Source organism: Notothenia rossii, assembly GCF_949606895.1.
Source record: "Notothenia rossii genome assembly, chromosome: 7".
Classification (NCBI taxonomy): Eukaryota; Metazoa; Chordata; class Actinopteri; order Perciformes; family Nototheniidae; genus Notothenia; species Notothenia rossii.
Genome location: NC_136905.1, coordinates 31,232,467 through 31,246,732, shown reverse-complemented (window position 1 = coordinate 31,246,732; position 14,266 = coordinate 31,232,467). Strand labels below are relative to the sequence as shown.

General features: G+C 40.9%; 1 protein-coding gene across 1 annotated transcript in view; it reads left to right on the top strand.

Moving 5' to 3' along the window:
- Positions 1-10,622, top strand: part of ibtk (inhibitor of Bruton agammaglobulinemia tyrosine kinase) — a 32,112-nt gene extending 21,490 nt beyond the window's left edge. The window contains exons 21-28 of the mRNA XM_079692762.1: positions 7-79; positions 154-299; positions 563-675; positions 779-877; positions 1,347-1,505; positions 2,632-2,844; positions 8,315-8,447; positions 9,608-10,622. Coding sequence (XP_079548888.1) covers positions 7-79; positions 154-299; positions 563-675; positions 779-877; positions 1,347-1,505; positions 2,632-2,844; positions 8,315-8,447; positions 9,608-9,733 — 1,062 coding nt within the window. The 3' untranslated portion in view covers positions 9,734-10,622. The remainder of the gene's footprint in view (positions 1-6; positions 80-153; positions 300-562; positions 676-778; positions 878-1,346; positions 1,506-2,631; positions 2,845-8,314; positions 8,448-9,607) is intronic.
- Positions 10,623-14,266: the final 3,644 nt, after the last annotated feature.

The window sequence follows — 14,266 nt, the reverse complement described above, 5'->3', positions numbered from 1 at the left end:
AAAAAGAAACCAAGGAGACGGTCTGACAGCTCCGGAGGCTACACCCTCTCTAATATCATCCACAGCCCCCCCGCTGCAGGTAACTCCTTTGTAACGCATCAGGTAGTCTTTGTTAATAGTATTCATTTCTAACACTCTATTTCTCCTTTTTAGTGGTTTCCCCTTGCCTGGTGAAGTCAGGCAGGGCCAACTCCACAGATTCCCTGCAGGAGATGCTCACATCCGACTCGGAGGGCAGCTACGTGGGGGTGGGCAGCCCCCGAGACATTCACTCACCTGTCTTCAGGGACAGAACTGAGGTTAATGTCCGACCACAACAACAAACACAATAAGTCATTCTTTGGCATACTTAATAAAACAGATGAGTTTTTTTTACTCTTAATACCACTAGTCATTTTGCAGCACACTGTGAATGCTTCACAAACACACTACACATTGTGATACCTAACTTGTAATCATTATTCATACATTATTCTTTATATAAATGAAGGAATGTGGCTTCATCACATGCAAAGGTGTATATAATACAAAAGATGACTTGATTGTCATTTATTTTCTGCAGGATGATAAGGCTCTCAGGCTAAAGACCCCACCCAGCACCCTAACCTCCTTGATGGACAGCCTCCTAACTCCGCCACCCTCTGCTCAGCAAACCATCCCTAAGGGCCTTCCATGGTAAGATGGATGCAATGATCCTGTATTCTTGTTTAGAGTAATTGTTTTCACCCCTAGTCCGTTCCTAAGTGTTGAAGTGTGACTCTGCTTTTACAATCTGCAGTCCCACTCGTCCAGCCCCAGTCTTGGATCTGAGAACCATCATGGACATGCAGGCCAATTCTGTGCAGCCATTAGGAGCAACTCCGAAAAGCCCTGGAAGGTCCGGGACATCTGCTGTATTTATTCTGACTGAGGACATTATCTACAAGCACATATTAACAAATAATGACACATTTCCATTAGTACAGTTAACTGTTGATTTATCCATATATTCTTTTGCCAATTTTGAATGAAACTTTACAAGAACAAGGAGATACAAAAATCAAAAAAGGTACAGAATATGTCCACAAAAAATCCACAAAAAGATTCAAAACTACAAACTACTGTCTCCGTTTAATTTGTATACACTATATAAAGACTAAACGGAGACACAAAAAAGAGAAATGAGGAGACAGAACGTAAGCTGCTAAGGGACAACAATATTCTCTTTGAATTTGTAGCTCTTGTTGTGTAGTCGGAGGATTGGGCGCCATTTATCTTCTCATCCGTCATTGCGGACCACCACAAGAGTAAACACTATTTCATGACTGTTATTCACTTCAGCTGACACATATTTTCCCTTCCCACAGCAGTGTCATCTCCAGCCTTAAGCACTCTCCTGTTCCTGCTAAACTGTCCCAGAAGCAGAGGAAGATGTTAGCCATGGCCTACAAGGAGGCCAGTGTGGAGCCCACCACATCCCAACCCACCCCCACAGTCACCCCCTCCAAGAGCAGTGTGAAGGCCTGGTGAGTGAGCCTAAACATGAACACCACTTCTCACAACTGTTGAGAAATGACTACCTGGTTACTGTTGATTAGTTTGTAAACCTGTACTGGTGTGATTGATCATTTATAACCTAAATGCAGTTATCCCAAGGGTTTTAGAGTCTTTCAAAGCATTGTTTCTGTTCTTAGTAATAATCACCATGTGAGAACACACTGAACGAACAGTAAGACATTAAACATAACTCAATTACTTGGAAATTAGCTCAAAGCTAAAATCCGGCTCATTTACACTTGTAATCATTATTTTGTTTTAAAGTGTTCGTCAATGTGCACTGTCCCATTTCAAATAAAGGATTAAATAAATAAACTTAAAAATAGGAAGAAGAAGTTTAACTGGGCATGAGCTAAAATTTTCATTTTTTGTGTTTTTAACGGCCCGTCCACACGGCGGCGTGCGTTGAAGCTTCAACGCTTCTGCCCATTCACTTTGATTGGGGTGACGTCAAGCTTTGCCAAACTGCATTGTGGTCGCTTCGCTTTGCTGGCGTTGCTCGCTTCAAAAGTTGACCAATGTTCAATTTTGAAGCTTCGACGGAAGCGTCAGCCAATCAAATCATATGCCAGTACAAGCTCTAGCCAATCAAACCGCGTGCTTGTGTGTCCGGGGCGGGAGATTCATTTGATTGGTTGTTGGTCGAGTTTCAGACACGCCCACCAACAAGCTTCAACGCACGCCGCCATGTGGACGCTGCGTAAGTGATTTGAGCCTTTATGTCACATCAACATTATTTGACATCACACAAACAGCCAACTGTTTTTAGATTGTTTACTCAGAGCAAACACTGCAACCAGGATGTCATCTGATCTGCAAAACCAGTAAGGGTTAGATTTCCTCATTCCATATATAATGTTTCTATTAGAGCCAAGGTGTACCAATTTATAATGTTGTTTTCCAATAATGTCAATGTTGGTAGAAAAAGCTGCACTCGATAGAGTTTTAAAACATCAAACCCCTCTTAAAAAGTCAGTTCTGGCTACAAAATATTGTAGAGGTACAGCGTTTGGCAAATTCGAGCCTCAACAATCCTGAATTCATGTGTCATACATGCTCTCTCTTTCTCTGTGTTTCATTTATTTCCATCTGCAGGGCAACAGCAGCCCAGTCTCCACCCTCCTTGTGCTCATTTCGAGCGTTGCTGGAGGAAGAGCAGAACCGCTTGGTCAGAGTGGGTCAAACAGGAGCCAAGGGAGGCCAAGGGGCCCCCGTCTCCCCCATCTCCCCCGTCACCGCTGCTCCGCCTGCCACCAGGAGAGTCACGTTCAAATGTGCCGACAGCAGCGAGCCGGAGCGCCCCACGCGGTGAGCATCCATACATTAACACTAGAGAGTAAACACACAGGATAGAAATGTGTTTCTGTTATGTTCGGCTGTGTCCACTTGATGGCACTGTTGAAGTGTCTGCAAAAAACTGATATTAGTTTGTTTCTTTTTTATTCAATGGAAAAACCCTGAAACTCAATATACAAGACACAGGATACCCTAGTACTTTAATACTTACAAACCTTTTAATAATACCTAATCTAAGCCTTAAAGGTCCTATGTCATGGCCATTTCTACTGATCATAATTCCATTGTTGAGGTATACTAAAATAGATGTATACTGTGCAATTTTCCGAACTCACATTGGTTTCTCATACAGCATCTCTGTATAGTATGTGTATTCACTCTGTCCTAAACGGCTTGTTGGAGCTCCTGCCCCCCCCTCCCTGTGAGCCCAGTGTGCTCTGATTGGTCGGGACCTTGAGAGGCTCGCTGCTGCAGTGTGAGCTCGCTGGCGGAGTAGTTTCCGGGTCGGCGATACAGTGCGAAACTCATCCTGAGCAGACACAAACACTCACAGCCGAAGTAAAAACAATAAGTGTAGCTTGATATTGAGTAAGAAAAAGGTTTGTAAACGCTGTGAGCATGGGTCTGCGGAGAGCATGGGCCTGCGGAGAGCATGGGCCTGCGGAGAGCATGGGTCTGCGGAGAGCATTTCTCCGCGATCCCAACTCGTCTATTACCAGCTTTCAGGGAGCTCTATGCAAGTCAATGGGACTCCCTGTAGTAGACGAGATAGTAACGCCAAGGGATCCTGTTGCATGAGGTGCTCTGCGGATTGGTCCACTTGGACCAATCCGGTCATTTGTTGCTCATTTGGGTAAGGGCACGTCACGATACCCAGGAAGAAAACATTGGAAATGAGAGATCTCCAACGAGGCGTTTTGGGGAGGTATTTTCTGTGTTAGAGTTTTACTCGCTACAGGGTGTACTTTGAGGGTTTTTGACTCTGCAGACTGTTTACATGCAGAAAAACCTTCATAACACACAAGGGGACGGGTAATAACCGGAACTGCATGACATGAGCCCTTTAATAAAACAAAAAAAAAGTGATATTCAAACGATATCCATTCAGATTCTTTTCTCATAAGTATCATTTTTTATTGAAGTTTTTTATATCACTATGAACAAATGTAAAACATATGAAGAAATCAATTAAATAATCATAATATTTGAGGGGGGGGGGGGGGCAGGATGTGAGTGTGAATGGAGAACTTGTTGAAGGATCGTGCTGACTGACAGGATGCCCTCTAGCTGGACCGACTGAGAGAGCGGCGTGATACTCTGGTTTGAGCGAGGTGAACAGCTCTGAATGACCCGGTACAGCTGGGCTGACCTGCCTGCACACACCCAGTCACCCTGACCTTTGCAACAGCTGGACGGACACACACACACACACACACACACACACACACACACACACACACACACACACATATATATATATATATATATATATATATATATATATATATATATATATATATATATATATATATATATATATATATATATATATATATATATATATATACACATACACATACACATACACATACACATACACATACACATACACATACACATACACACACAGGGTGCAGATCATATTCAAATAGCTTTACTGGCTTGACCGTAATGACATGCAGTGTTGCCCTCTCACAACACACATCTATGTACCGGTATATACATTTGGAAAATATATTTGTTTTTTATGCATTTTGAATAAAGATGTCCCGATCCGATCACGTGATCGGGGATCGGAGCCGATCACGTGATCGGGGATCGGAGCCGATCACGTGATCGGGGATCGGAGCCGATCACGTGATTTTCAAAAGATCGGAATTGGGAGAGAAAAAAATCGAGGATCGGGATTTTTTTTTTTTTAAATACTTTTTAAAAAATGTTGTATTCAATGTTACAAAACAAAAATGACCATGTTCAAGTCTTAAAGTCATCCTGAGGCCTTAGTTTTGGTTTCAAATTACAGAACATCATGTATGTGTTGCTTCTTTGGGGCTTGTTTTTATAGACCTGGTTGCTTATTTCTCTCAAATCTGGCAACAGAGTGGGCAGGGTGCAGTGTCTAATTGTAGCAGTAAGCTAACGAGTACTGAAAGCTTTATTTTTAGGGCCGGGACTTTAACGCGTTAATAAGATTAATTAATTACACAAAAATTGCAACAGAGAGATTTTATTTTTCATTGCATAAAGATCGGATCGGGAAAAATCGGTATCGGCAAATTGTCAAATCAAATGATCGGAATCGGATCGGGAGCAAAAAAAGGTGATCGGGACATCCCTAATTTTGAACAAAAGCAGAATTAACGTCTTCTTCTTTAAAAGGAAAACAATGTACTTTATGGAACAAACGACTAAACAAACACAACTAAAACCATTCCCCCCACTCTCCGTCCCATTGTTTAACGCCTCTAAGTGACATAAAGCAAAAGAACAACAGAAATCATAAGGGAAAATAGTGATTTATAGTGCAAGATATTACTCATAATGATGCAGAGCATAATAGGGGCCTCTTTAAAAGTGAACTTCCCTACCTTTCATAAGCGTGTCTCTCTTCATCTGATATCATACTTCCTTTGCTTAATCTTAGCAGCATGCAGCATGCAGCATGGGTAATCTTTAAAGCAGACTTGCAGATATTGAACAGCTGTGTGAGTCACTCTGGGGAAACAACTGATGTTAATCATTTTTGATAAGGGCAGCCCCTCATGTCACAGCTCATCATACAGAACAAGGAGCAGCTCTCTATTTGGAATAGACGAGAGACTGAAGGCTTCAAGGATCAGGAAGCAACCTCGTAAACTCTCCGCACTGCCTTCTGGGACACTTTTTCCATATTACCAGTCAGAAGGATTAGAGATGCTTCTTCTTTCTATGAGTATTTCCAGCGGTGTCTCTAGGCCAGATTAATAAGCACACAAACACAGACTTTCCATCAAGTGTACTATGTATCATAGTGAGTGATAAGGAATGTTTGGCCACATTCATGACAAAGTATGAATGCAGTCGGTTTCAAAGCAACGCATGGTGGATATGGAGTAAGAAATCATATAAAGCGCACACCAATCAGAGATACTGTCTTCTGTGACGTGTCATATTTGACATGTCTAATAGATGTTTAGGATCCTTGCGGCATAGGGAAAAATAAGCCCGGTTGTGTACTCTCTAAAGAATATAGATAAGACAATAAATAATCAGGGTTCTTACGGTCATTAAAAACCTGGAAAAGTCATCGAAATTCAAAATGCTAATTCCAGGCCCTGGAAAAGTTTTTGAAAACAATATTTTTTCCAAAAAATACTTCCCAAGGTTTTGGAAAAGTCATGGAAAGTTAACTAAAGTTGCATGTAGCTTATCGCCGAAATAGTAATACTATAATGATAATACATACTTTATCGTGTAGTAATGAAACGTAAAATGGCATTTAACTGTCGAGGTATTTTACTGGTGAGAGATTTTATCAAATCAAATCAAGTTTTATTTATATAGAACATTTATGGTGCGAGCCAAAGTGCTGCACATATAATAAAAATAGCCTACAGTAGAGACACTTTACAGCTAATACAACAGCACAGATTGTTCAGAATATCAGTATGAGAAAAACCCACAGTTTAAAGGGAAAAATGGGAGAAACCTCGGAGAGCAACAGAGGAGGGATCCTTCTCCCGGGATGGACAGACGTGCAATAGATGCCGTGTGTAAATCTTAGAGATAATACATTTTACAGCGTAGGTAGTCCAAATGCATGTGTCTGTAATAGGAAGATGAATCCACGAGGATGTCAGCTCCAATCCTGTGGGAGCTTTCAGGGAGGCAGCATGACGAGACCCAGGCAGGACCGCAGAGACAGGTTTAGCCACGACCCGAAGTCCACCACTTAATCCAGAACTCAGGATAGGACTTTAGTTGCTTTAGCGTGTAGAAGCTAGTAAGCCTACTATTTGATTTGTTTTTAGAAAGGCACAACATTTTTCATATGCAGACCTTATTTTCCTGTTCCATGTTAAAATAAATAATTTTCAGTGGTACTACTGAGAGTAATTTTTTTGTTCATGGAAACTTAGGCCATTGAAAAATCATTGGTGAAAAAGTGTATGAACCCTGAATAATATATTATACGAAAGCAAACTTATTGGTAGATTCAAATTGCCTTTAAGCTTTGAAAGGAAATGGCAACAACATTTAAGATATGAAGGATTTGAAAAACATGAGCTATTATACCATCTCCAACACAAGCCTGTGGTGATAAAACCAAACAAAAGCTTGAAACACAACTTAAGGCAGCAGAACATTTTTGATTTGTTCCACATGTGTGGCACAGCTCCGATTTTTTTTCTATGCAAACAAGCAAATGTTTTGCAGAGGATCTGAGAGGCTGCTTCATATTGCAGGTCAGAAATAAATGACAGGGCTAAGATGTTTAGTGTAGAGCTGCAACGCAAAGTTGACTATTTAGCCTATTCTATGGAAAGACAATAATCATCAAAAATGTTGATATTTGATTACTGTTCCCTCTTTTATGGGCCGCTGTATGGGCTGTATAGCTCAGTTGGTAGAGCTATACAGCTGGACTGACGACCTGGATTCTAACCGGCCTTAACGTTTACCGCCTGTTGTCCCCTCCTGGTCGCCCAAATAAATCTATTTAAAAAAGGAGTATCTTTTGACTGACAAAATTAGAAAAAAGATAAACCTTGGATGTAGAGACTGGCATGTACATTGTTTCGACCTATTTAATCATCTACAAAATGATCAAGTAACTAATAGAGATGTAAAATCATGTGTAGCCCTCTCTGTGATATAAGGGATATAGGGACTGCGGATGGAAATGAACTCAAAGCTAAATCTGGCACTGTTACGCTTGACACATTTTAATGTTTTAAGTGTTCATTACTGTGCATTGTCCGTGCTAAATAAACGATTAAATACAAAGTAAATAAATAACACAAATATAATAAACCAATATCATATTTTTGACACAACAGTATTACAAATAATAACAATAATAATGATGTGATTTATAATACAAAAATAATACATTTTGTTTTTTACCAGAACCAGTCTAGACTGATGCTGAACTGTAATCCACTGTATCAAATAAAACACAAGGTATAATAGAAGAAGAAGAATAATAATAATAATAAAGGGCTCATGCAAAAGTCATTTTAGACTTAGCCTCAGTTCTTTGATTCTTATGGAGCCGACTGTATGTGACAGATGTTTTTTTACTTCAGTCCCGTTCCACAGTCCTACCGGCGCTCAGTGAGAGCCAGGTGGACAGCTGGCCTTTCACACACTGGAGCTTGTCAACAGTGGTCAACTCCACCCATGTCCGTGCTCTAAACACTCCTGTTGCTTTCACTATCGCAGCACCAGGCGCTGATACCATTCCTCTCTCTTTATCTGTGTCACCCGTCTCTCCCTTCAGACCTTGGGTGCTCGGAGCAGTGGGCAGCCCCCCCCTCTCCTCCCTGGTGACCTTTGCCACCATCGTGGAGGAGGAGAAGGAGCAGGAAGCCGCGCTGATCCGCAGCCGGGAGAAGCCGCTGGCGCTCATCCAGGTAACTAGGTCTTGTCGTTGTGCGTTAGTGCACACACACACACACACACACACACACACACACACACACACACACACACACACACACACACACACACACACACACACACACACACACACACACACACACACACACACACACACACACACAGTCACGTCTGAAGGTGAAGCTTGTGTGTGTAGTAGAGATGGGGACTCAAGACGCACGTAAATAGCACAGAAGGTGAGGTGGGACTCGACGTGAGATCTTGGACTTGTGAACAATATTAAGGTGCATTTACAGCTGACTCATCATTTCCTCCCTCATTATGTAACCATTATGCTATCAGACGCTGATCACAAATTCAAGTAAAAGATTAATACTTACGTACAGTGCATTTTTATTTCTCTTCCGCTGATGAAGCTCGCCAATTTCCCAAACACGAAGAAAAATGTAAGAAGAAAAACGCAGTGTTTTATTTTCCTTTTTTTTTTAAAAGCACATTGTCCCAGGTCGGATTCGAACCCTGGTCAACCACTTGGGGACCAGGCAATCGTTCATGGGCCGACAGCTCTACAAACAGAGCTATACAGATGGCCCCACGCAGAATGTTTGAACAATTACCTTATTTTGGGCTCTCTAATATTTGATATGATATTGAAGAAAAAAACTATTCTAAAAGGGGATGGGAAAGGACTATTGTTTTCTTAATTTCTTTTTTTGTTGTGTGATGGCAAAGACGTTAGGTTGGACTTCAGTCATGAATAAGATTTGAATTATAACATGGACTCTAGGCATCCAAGAGGAAAACATTGTGTTGGTGTTTCAGGGTGGTATGACCAAAGCATGCATTTCCTTTCTGACCATATCTGGCAGTCTATCTAATGAACTCCACCTTGTGAACAGTGCTGGTTAGAAATGAGTTTTTTTTCTTGATCTAGTTCACTGTATTTTTCGACAACCCTCCCTGCTTTTATTTATCTGCCAGCCTTCTGTCAGCGCCTCCAAAAATCCCTTTCCCCCCCTATGGCTTTCTGGTTGCCATTATCTAAAACCCCCATTATTATTACTAAGTTCCCAGTGTCAGCGTTTTTTCTTTAAGCCTCAAATGAAGTGTGGTTTTGTTCCCTTTCAAAATCTCGGAAACTACCCTCTTTTCTTGTCTCTTTCTGTAATTTTAGATTGAAGAGCGGGCAATCCAAGACCTTCTGTTCCTTTATAAAGCCAGTGACAACCCCGATGAGCTGATAGTGGTGGAGAGGTCTTCCAGAGGTCCCATGGCAATCCCGACCTGGAACAAACACTAATGTTTAACAGCACAGCCGCTACATACAGAGGACGTGAGAACATCCCATGCAGTTTTCACCGCGTCCTCCTCAGATCCATCGCTCCGTGTTGTACCTAGGACTCCAGCCCAGTGTGGTGATGGGTGTGATGCAAATGTCTGCTTGTCTCAGCAGTTAGACAGTTTTGCTGCTCAACATTTATTTTGCATGAATGAGAGAGAATGTTTTTAATAACTGAATGTCGTCCCGAAGATGTTTTTGGTACCTCATTTTTTTGAGGTTCTTTACCGGCAACCAATGATAAAATAAGTAAACAACTTCCCAAAATAAATATGTGAAGTTAAAGTTGCCAAAGAAAAGAAAATGGAGATGCTCAAGCCACGAAATGGGACCAAGCCTGAGAGTGTTGAGTGTTTCATTAAAAGCTCTCAATGAGTTTGAGAGTGCCAATTATCAGCCTTGGCAGAGCATCATTTGTACTAAAGAGGAGGTCAAGGGAGCTGTTTACTAAGGCAGTATGTTTAGTCTCTTTTAAATAGTTCTTATTTCTTTGACTTCAGCTATATTGCAGTGACATGCTAATCTTGCTGGACCTGGTAAAATACCTGATCTGATGCAGTTAGTGAATGGTGATCGTCTGAAACTGTCTTTCTAGCCTTTGAAGTTATCACTAGTTTGCTCTAGAGAAGGTGGTGTGCCTTTTTATCAAATAAAAGATAATAATACAGCAGCTAAAACACATCATTGTTTTCCTGCTTCAATAATTCAGCAGTTTTTTTTTTCTCCAGCTGGGTAGGTTAATCTGATCTGCACCATGTTATCTCGTCTTCAGATGCCCTTTATGTGTGTGTGAGACATAAGGACGCAAAGAGAAAATGGCATGTAATAAAATAACTCAACTCTGCAATTATGCCGTCTCCAGTCTCTATTTTAATTTATAAATTGCAGCGGACAGAATGATGGGCAAGATTTCATTTTCTTGATTAGTTTCTTTGCCTTTTCCTGTCTTCTAATATATCAGAAACTCGATCCTTAACTCATAAATATGGCTCTTACTGCATCTAATAAAGATTTAATTTGCCTGACACTTTAGCTTCCCTGCATGAGCAACCGAACATTATCAAGTCTCAGCCTGTGATTAACTGTGATGACCCTGATCTGAACAGCAAGTGTGGAGATGTAGGGGTTTTATTGGCTGTAATTACAGGTAGAGCATCACATCGGAAGTCAGAGAGAGACGGCTCGTGGGAGAAATAGTAATTACACATTAGGATCTATTAGTCGGGGCAGAGATGACTCGTGTATCAAAACCTTGGAGGAAAAGACTACCGCTTTACATCACTCCGAAATGAGCTGGGTTGATACAATGAGATAACCATCTCTTAGCTTATTTTTTAACCATTTATTATTTTTTAAAAGAATTATTTCAAACATATCTGTAGGGCATATGCATTTTAGCTATTTAACATAGTTATAACCATTTAACCATTAGCTAACTGTCAGCTACAACAATTTAGCTATTAGCTATTTCACCCCTGTATCCACTACTTGTTGCTACTTATTTCAACCATTCCGCAATTCCAGGGACTACGGACGAAAAATAGCCTCATGGCTAACTCTGGAACATTTACAGCAATGTTAATTAATGTGCACTGTCCCTGTTAAATGGGGCAGCCCCATCTGCGAGGCTCCACTAGCACCCGCACCCCCAAACGGTGTGTGTGTGTGTGGGGGTGTGTGTGTGGGGGGGGGGGGGGCTGGCTGGCTGGCTCCACGGATTGGTCAATTCGGACCAATGGGTCCATTTGGGTACGGGAATGTCACCATACCCAGGAAGAAAACAATGGAAAAAGAGAAATCTCCAACGAGGCATTTTGGGGCAGCAGCATAAACGGGTCTTTTCTGTGTTTTACTCGCAACAGGGTGTGCTTTGAGGGTTTGTGACTTTGCAGACCGTTTACATACATAAAAACCTTCATAACACACAAGGGGACGGGTAATAACCGGAAAAGCATGATATGGGACCTTTAACAGTGTGCTAGTTTTTATTAGGACACATGTTTATGTGTTAGCTAACTCAGTAGCCTATGTGGACTTTAAAGACCCAGTGAAGTGCATGTTTTTGCACCAAAATGAAATGGCAGTTTCATTCCTTACATATCATTGTGCCTGTTCATGGCTAAAATAATTTTTAATAATTCATAATTAATGAATTATTAATTTTGCCGTCCGAGCCTAACGGAAGTTGCAGACGATAGTGGCTGTGACGTCACAAGATGTACCCAGTTGCGATTGTAAACATGGCGGAGACTTTGGAAAGTGATACTAGTGTGAGAGAAATGATTGATTTGGACAGCTTTTCGGACAGGATAGATGAGGAAAGTGATCAATCTGGTGCACTTTGAGGGCAACATTAAGAGATTTATGGATACAGCCCTCAACACTCATATGAAACATATATTTCAATAATCAAAAAACATTGGAAGGATTTCTTAACCTATTTTATACAACTAATATTACATAGATGGAAATATTTGTTTACATAGATGACCAAACCCACTGAGATAACTTAGGCTACAGTTTACCTCCCTGAGCTGACGTTATCTCTCTCAGTCCCACAGGAGAGCACTCTCCCTCTCCTTATTGTTGAAACAGCTAATCTCCGTTAGCTCCGAGCTAGCACCAGATGCTAACAACAACCCTGTAACTCTCTCAGTCTCTCTTTCTCTCTCTCTCGAATCGACAAGTGGCCTTTATTTATCATGATCAATCAAAGAATCTACGAAACAATGACACCAGCCAGGCTCACCTTCATCTTTTGGGAACAGAAACATCGCCACTTCGGCAGACTTGACATTACTACAGCCAGCGGCAATGCATCGTTTCCCCTGTGTTTTTCATCCCTCTTTCTTCACTGTCGCCTCCATTGTCAGGTTTTCTCGATTGGCAATCACTTCCAGTCGACTCCGACACACTTTCCAGGAAAATACTAGCTCAAAAACGTTGAGAAATTCGACTTTGAAAAAGAGAAAAAATGAACGGTGGTGAATGTAAACAGTGCGGCGGCGTCCATCTCGTGAAGTCAAGCAGTAGATCGCAAGCCACGCCCACGAAGGCGAAGGTCGACTGCAGATTTCCCCGGCAAATTCAAAACTCGTCAAAGTCGTTGCTATTCCAACATCTTTTGATATGGGTTCCAATGGACAATTTTGGTCATTAATATACGTATTAGCATAACAGATCATGCACAGGTGCACACTTCACAGGGTCTTTAAAAGGAAATAGTTATTGTAATTCACCTTTTTTTTTTTCTCAATAATTTGACCTACTCCACAATTCCTGGTAAAATAAATACCCCTGGTGTGGTTTAAAAGCAAGCCTACCCCTGGTTAGTTGTATAAATAATCACTATTGCAAAGCATATCTTTTAGCAGAGAACCCATGTCAGATCATATATTATAGCATAGTGTTTGGGCCGGTTCACTCTTCATGTGGAGAGATGGAGGAGGATAGGCCTTAGCCAAGGGTCTTCCTGCCAGGCAGATGGGAAAGCCATAGGGCCGCGCTCCAGACAGCGAGGATACCTTCAGGATTAATTTGTTTATAGAGGAAAGCTAGGTTAGACACTCCATGGAATACCTCCTACATTCCCAACCTGCTTTGCCTGGATAATGCCAGATCTAAGTGAAGCGAGTGAGATACAAATCCACATGTATCTATGTCAACGTCATCAGTTTGGGTTGCAAATGACTCAGAAGTAGTTTTCCAACTTCTTTTACATTAGTTGACACTGGCATTTGCTTTGCAAGGGATTTTCTTTAAGGTAACTTTTTTTAGGAAACAGCAAACACTGCACAATCAATTTTTTATTTCTTAATAGGAAGTAAGTATAAAGTCAAGATTAAAAAAAGAGGAAGTTGATGAAAGTAACAACACACATCTTTCAGCAACATGAGTGTGACCTTCCTTGCCCTGTAGTAAAATGCGAAATAACCAATGACAGATCAGTAAATGCAATTTGTGTGTTAGTGTTTTCAAGGACACATAAATATATGAAAATGTTGAATAATATAATATGATGTAACATTATAAAAATTATACCTTTATAGTTGCTATTTTGTTGACATTTCCCCAAATGTTTCCAACGTTTTTCTAACCAACAGAAATCTGTCATTTTAATCAAGAGAAATACAAAATGTCTTTAATAAATAGTCTTTGTTATATCCAGTTGTATGCCTGAATTTTATATTACGCACCTTTATTGTAATCAGATGTTTGAATCCCTCAGAAAATAGTTTTTTTTGTTGTTTTTTTATTTATCAGTTTTCAGTCTTGCAGTGATTTTCTCCATTAAATAAACAATTTTTACCCTGTTTCTCCAATGGACTATGCTGGGGGGCTGCGGCTTCAGCCACGAGACCGTTATCATTTTTTTCCGCAATTAGAAGAAGAATTCTTAGTAAGAAAACTACATTTCTGTCCATATCACTGGGCAGTATACCCAGTATATAAAGGGCTGGGTCCAAAGTAGAGGTAATGCCCAGCACCCGTTTA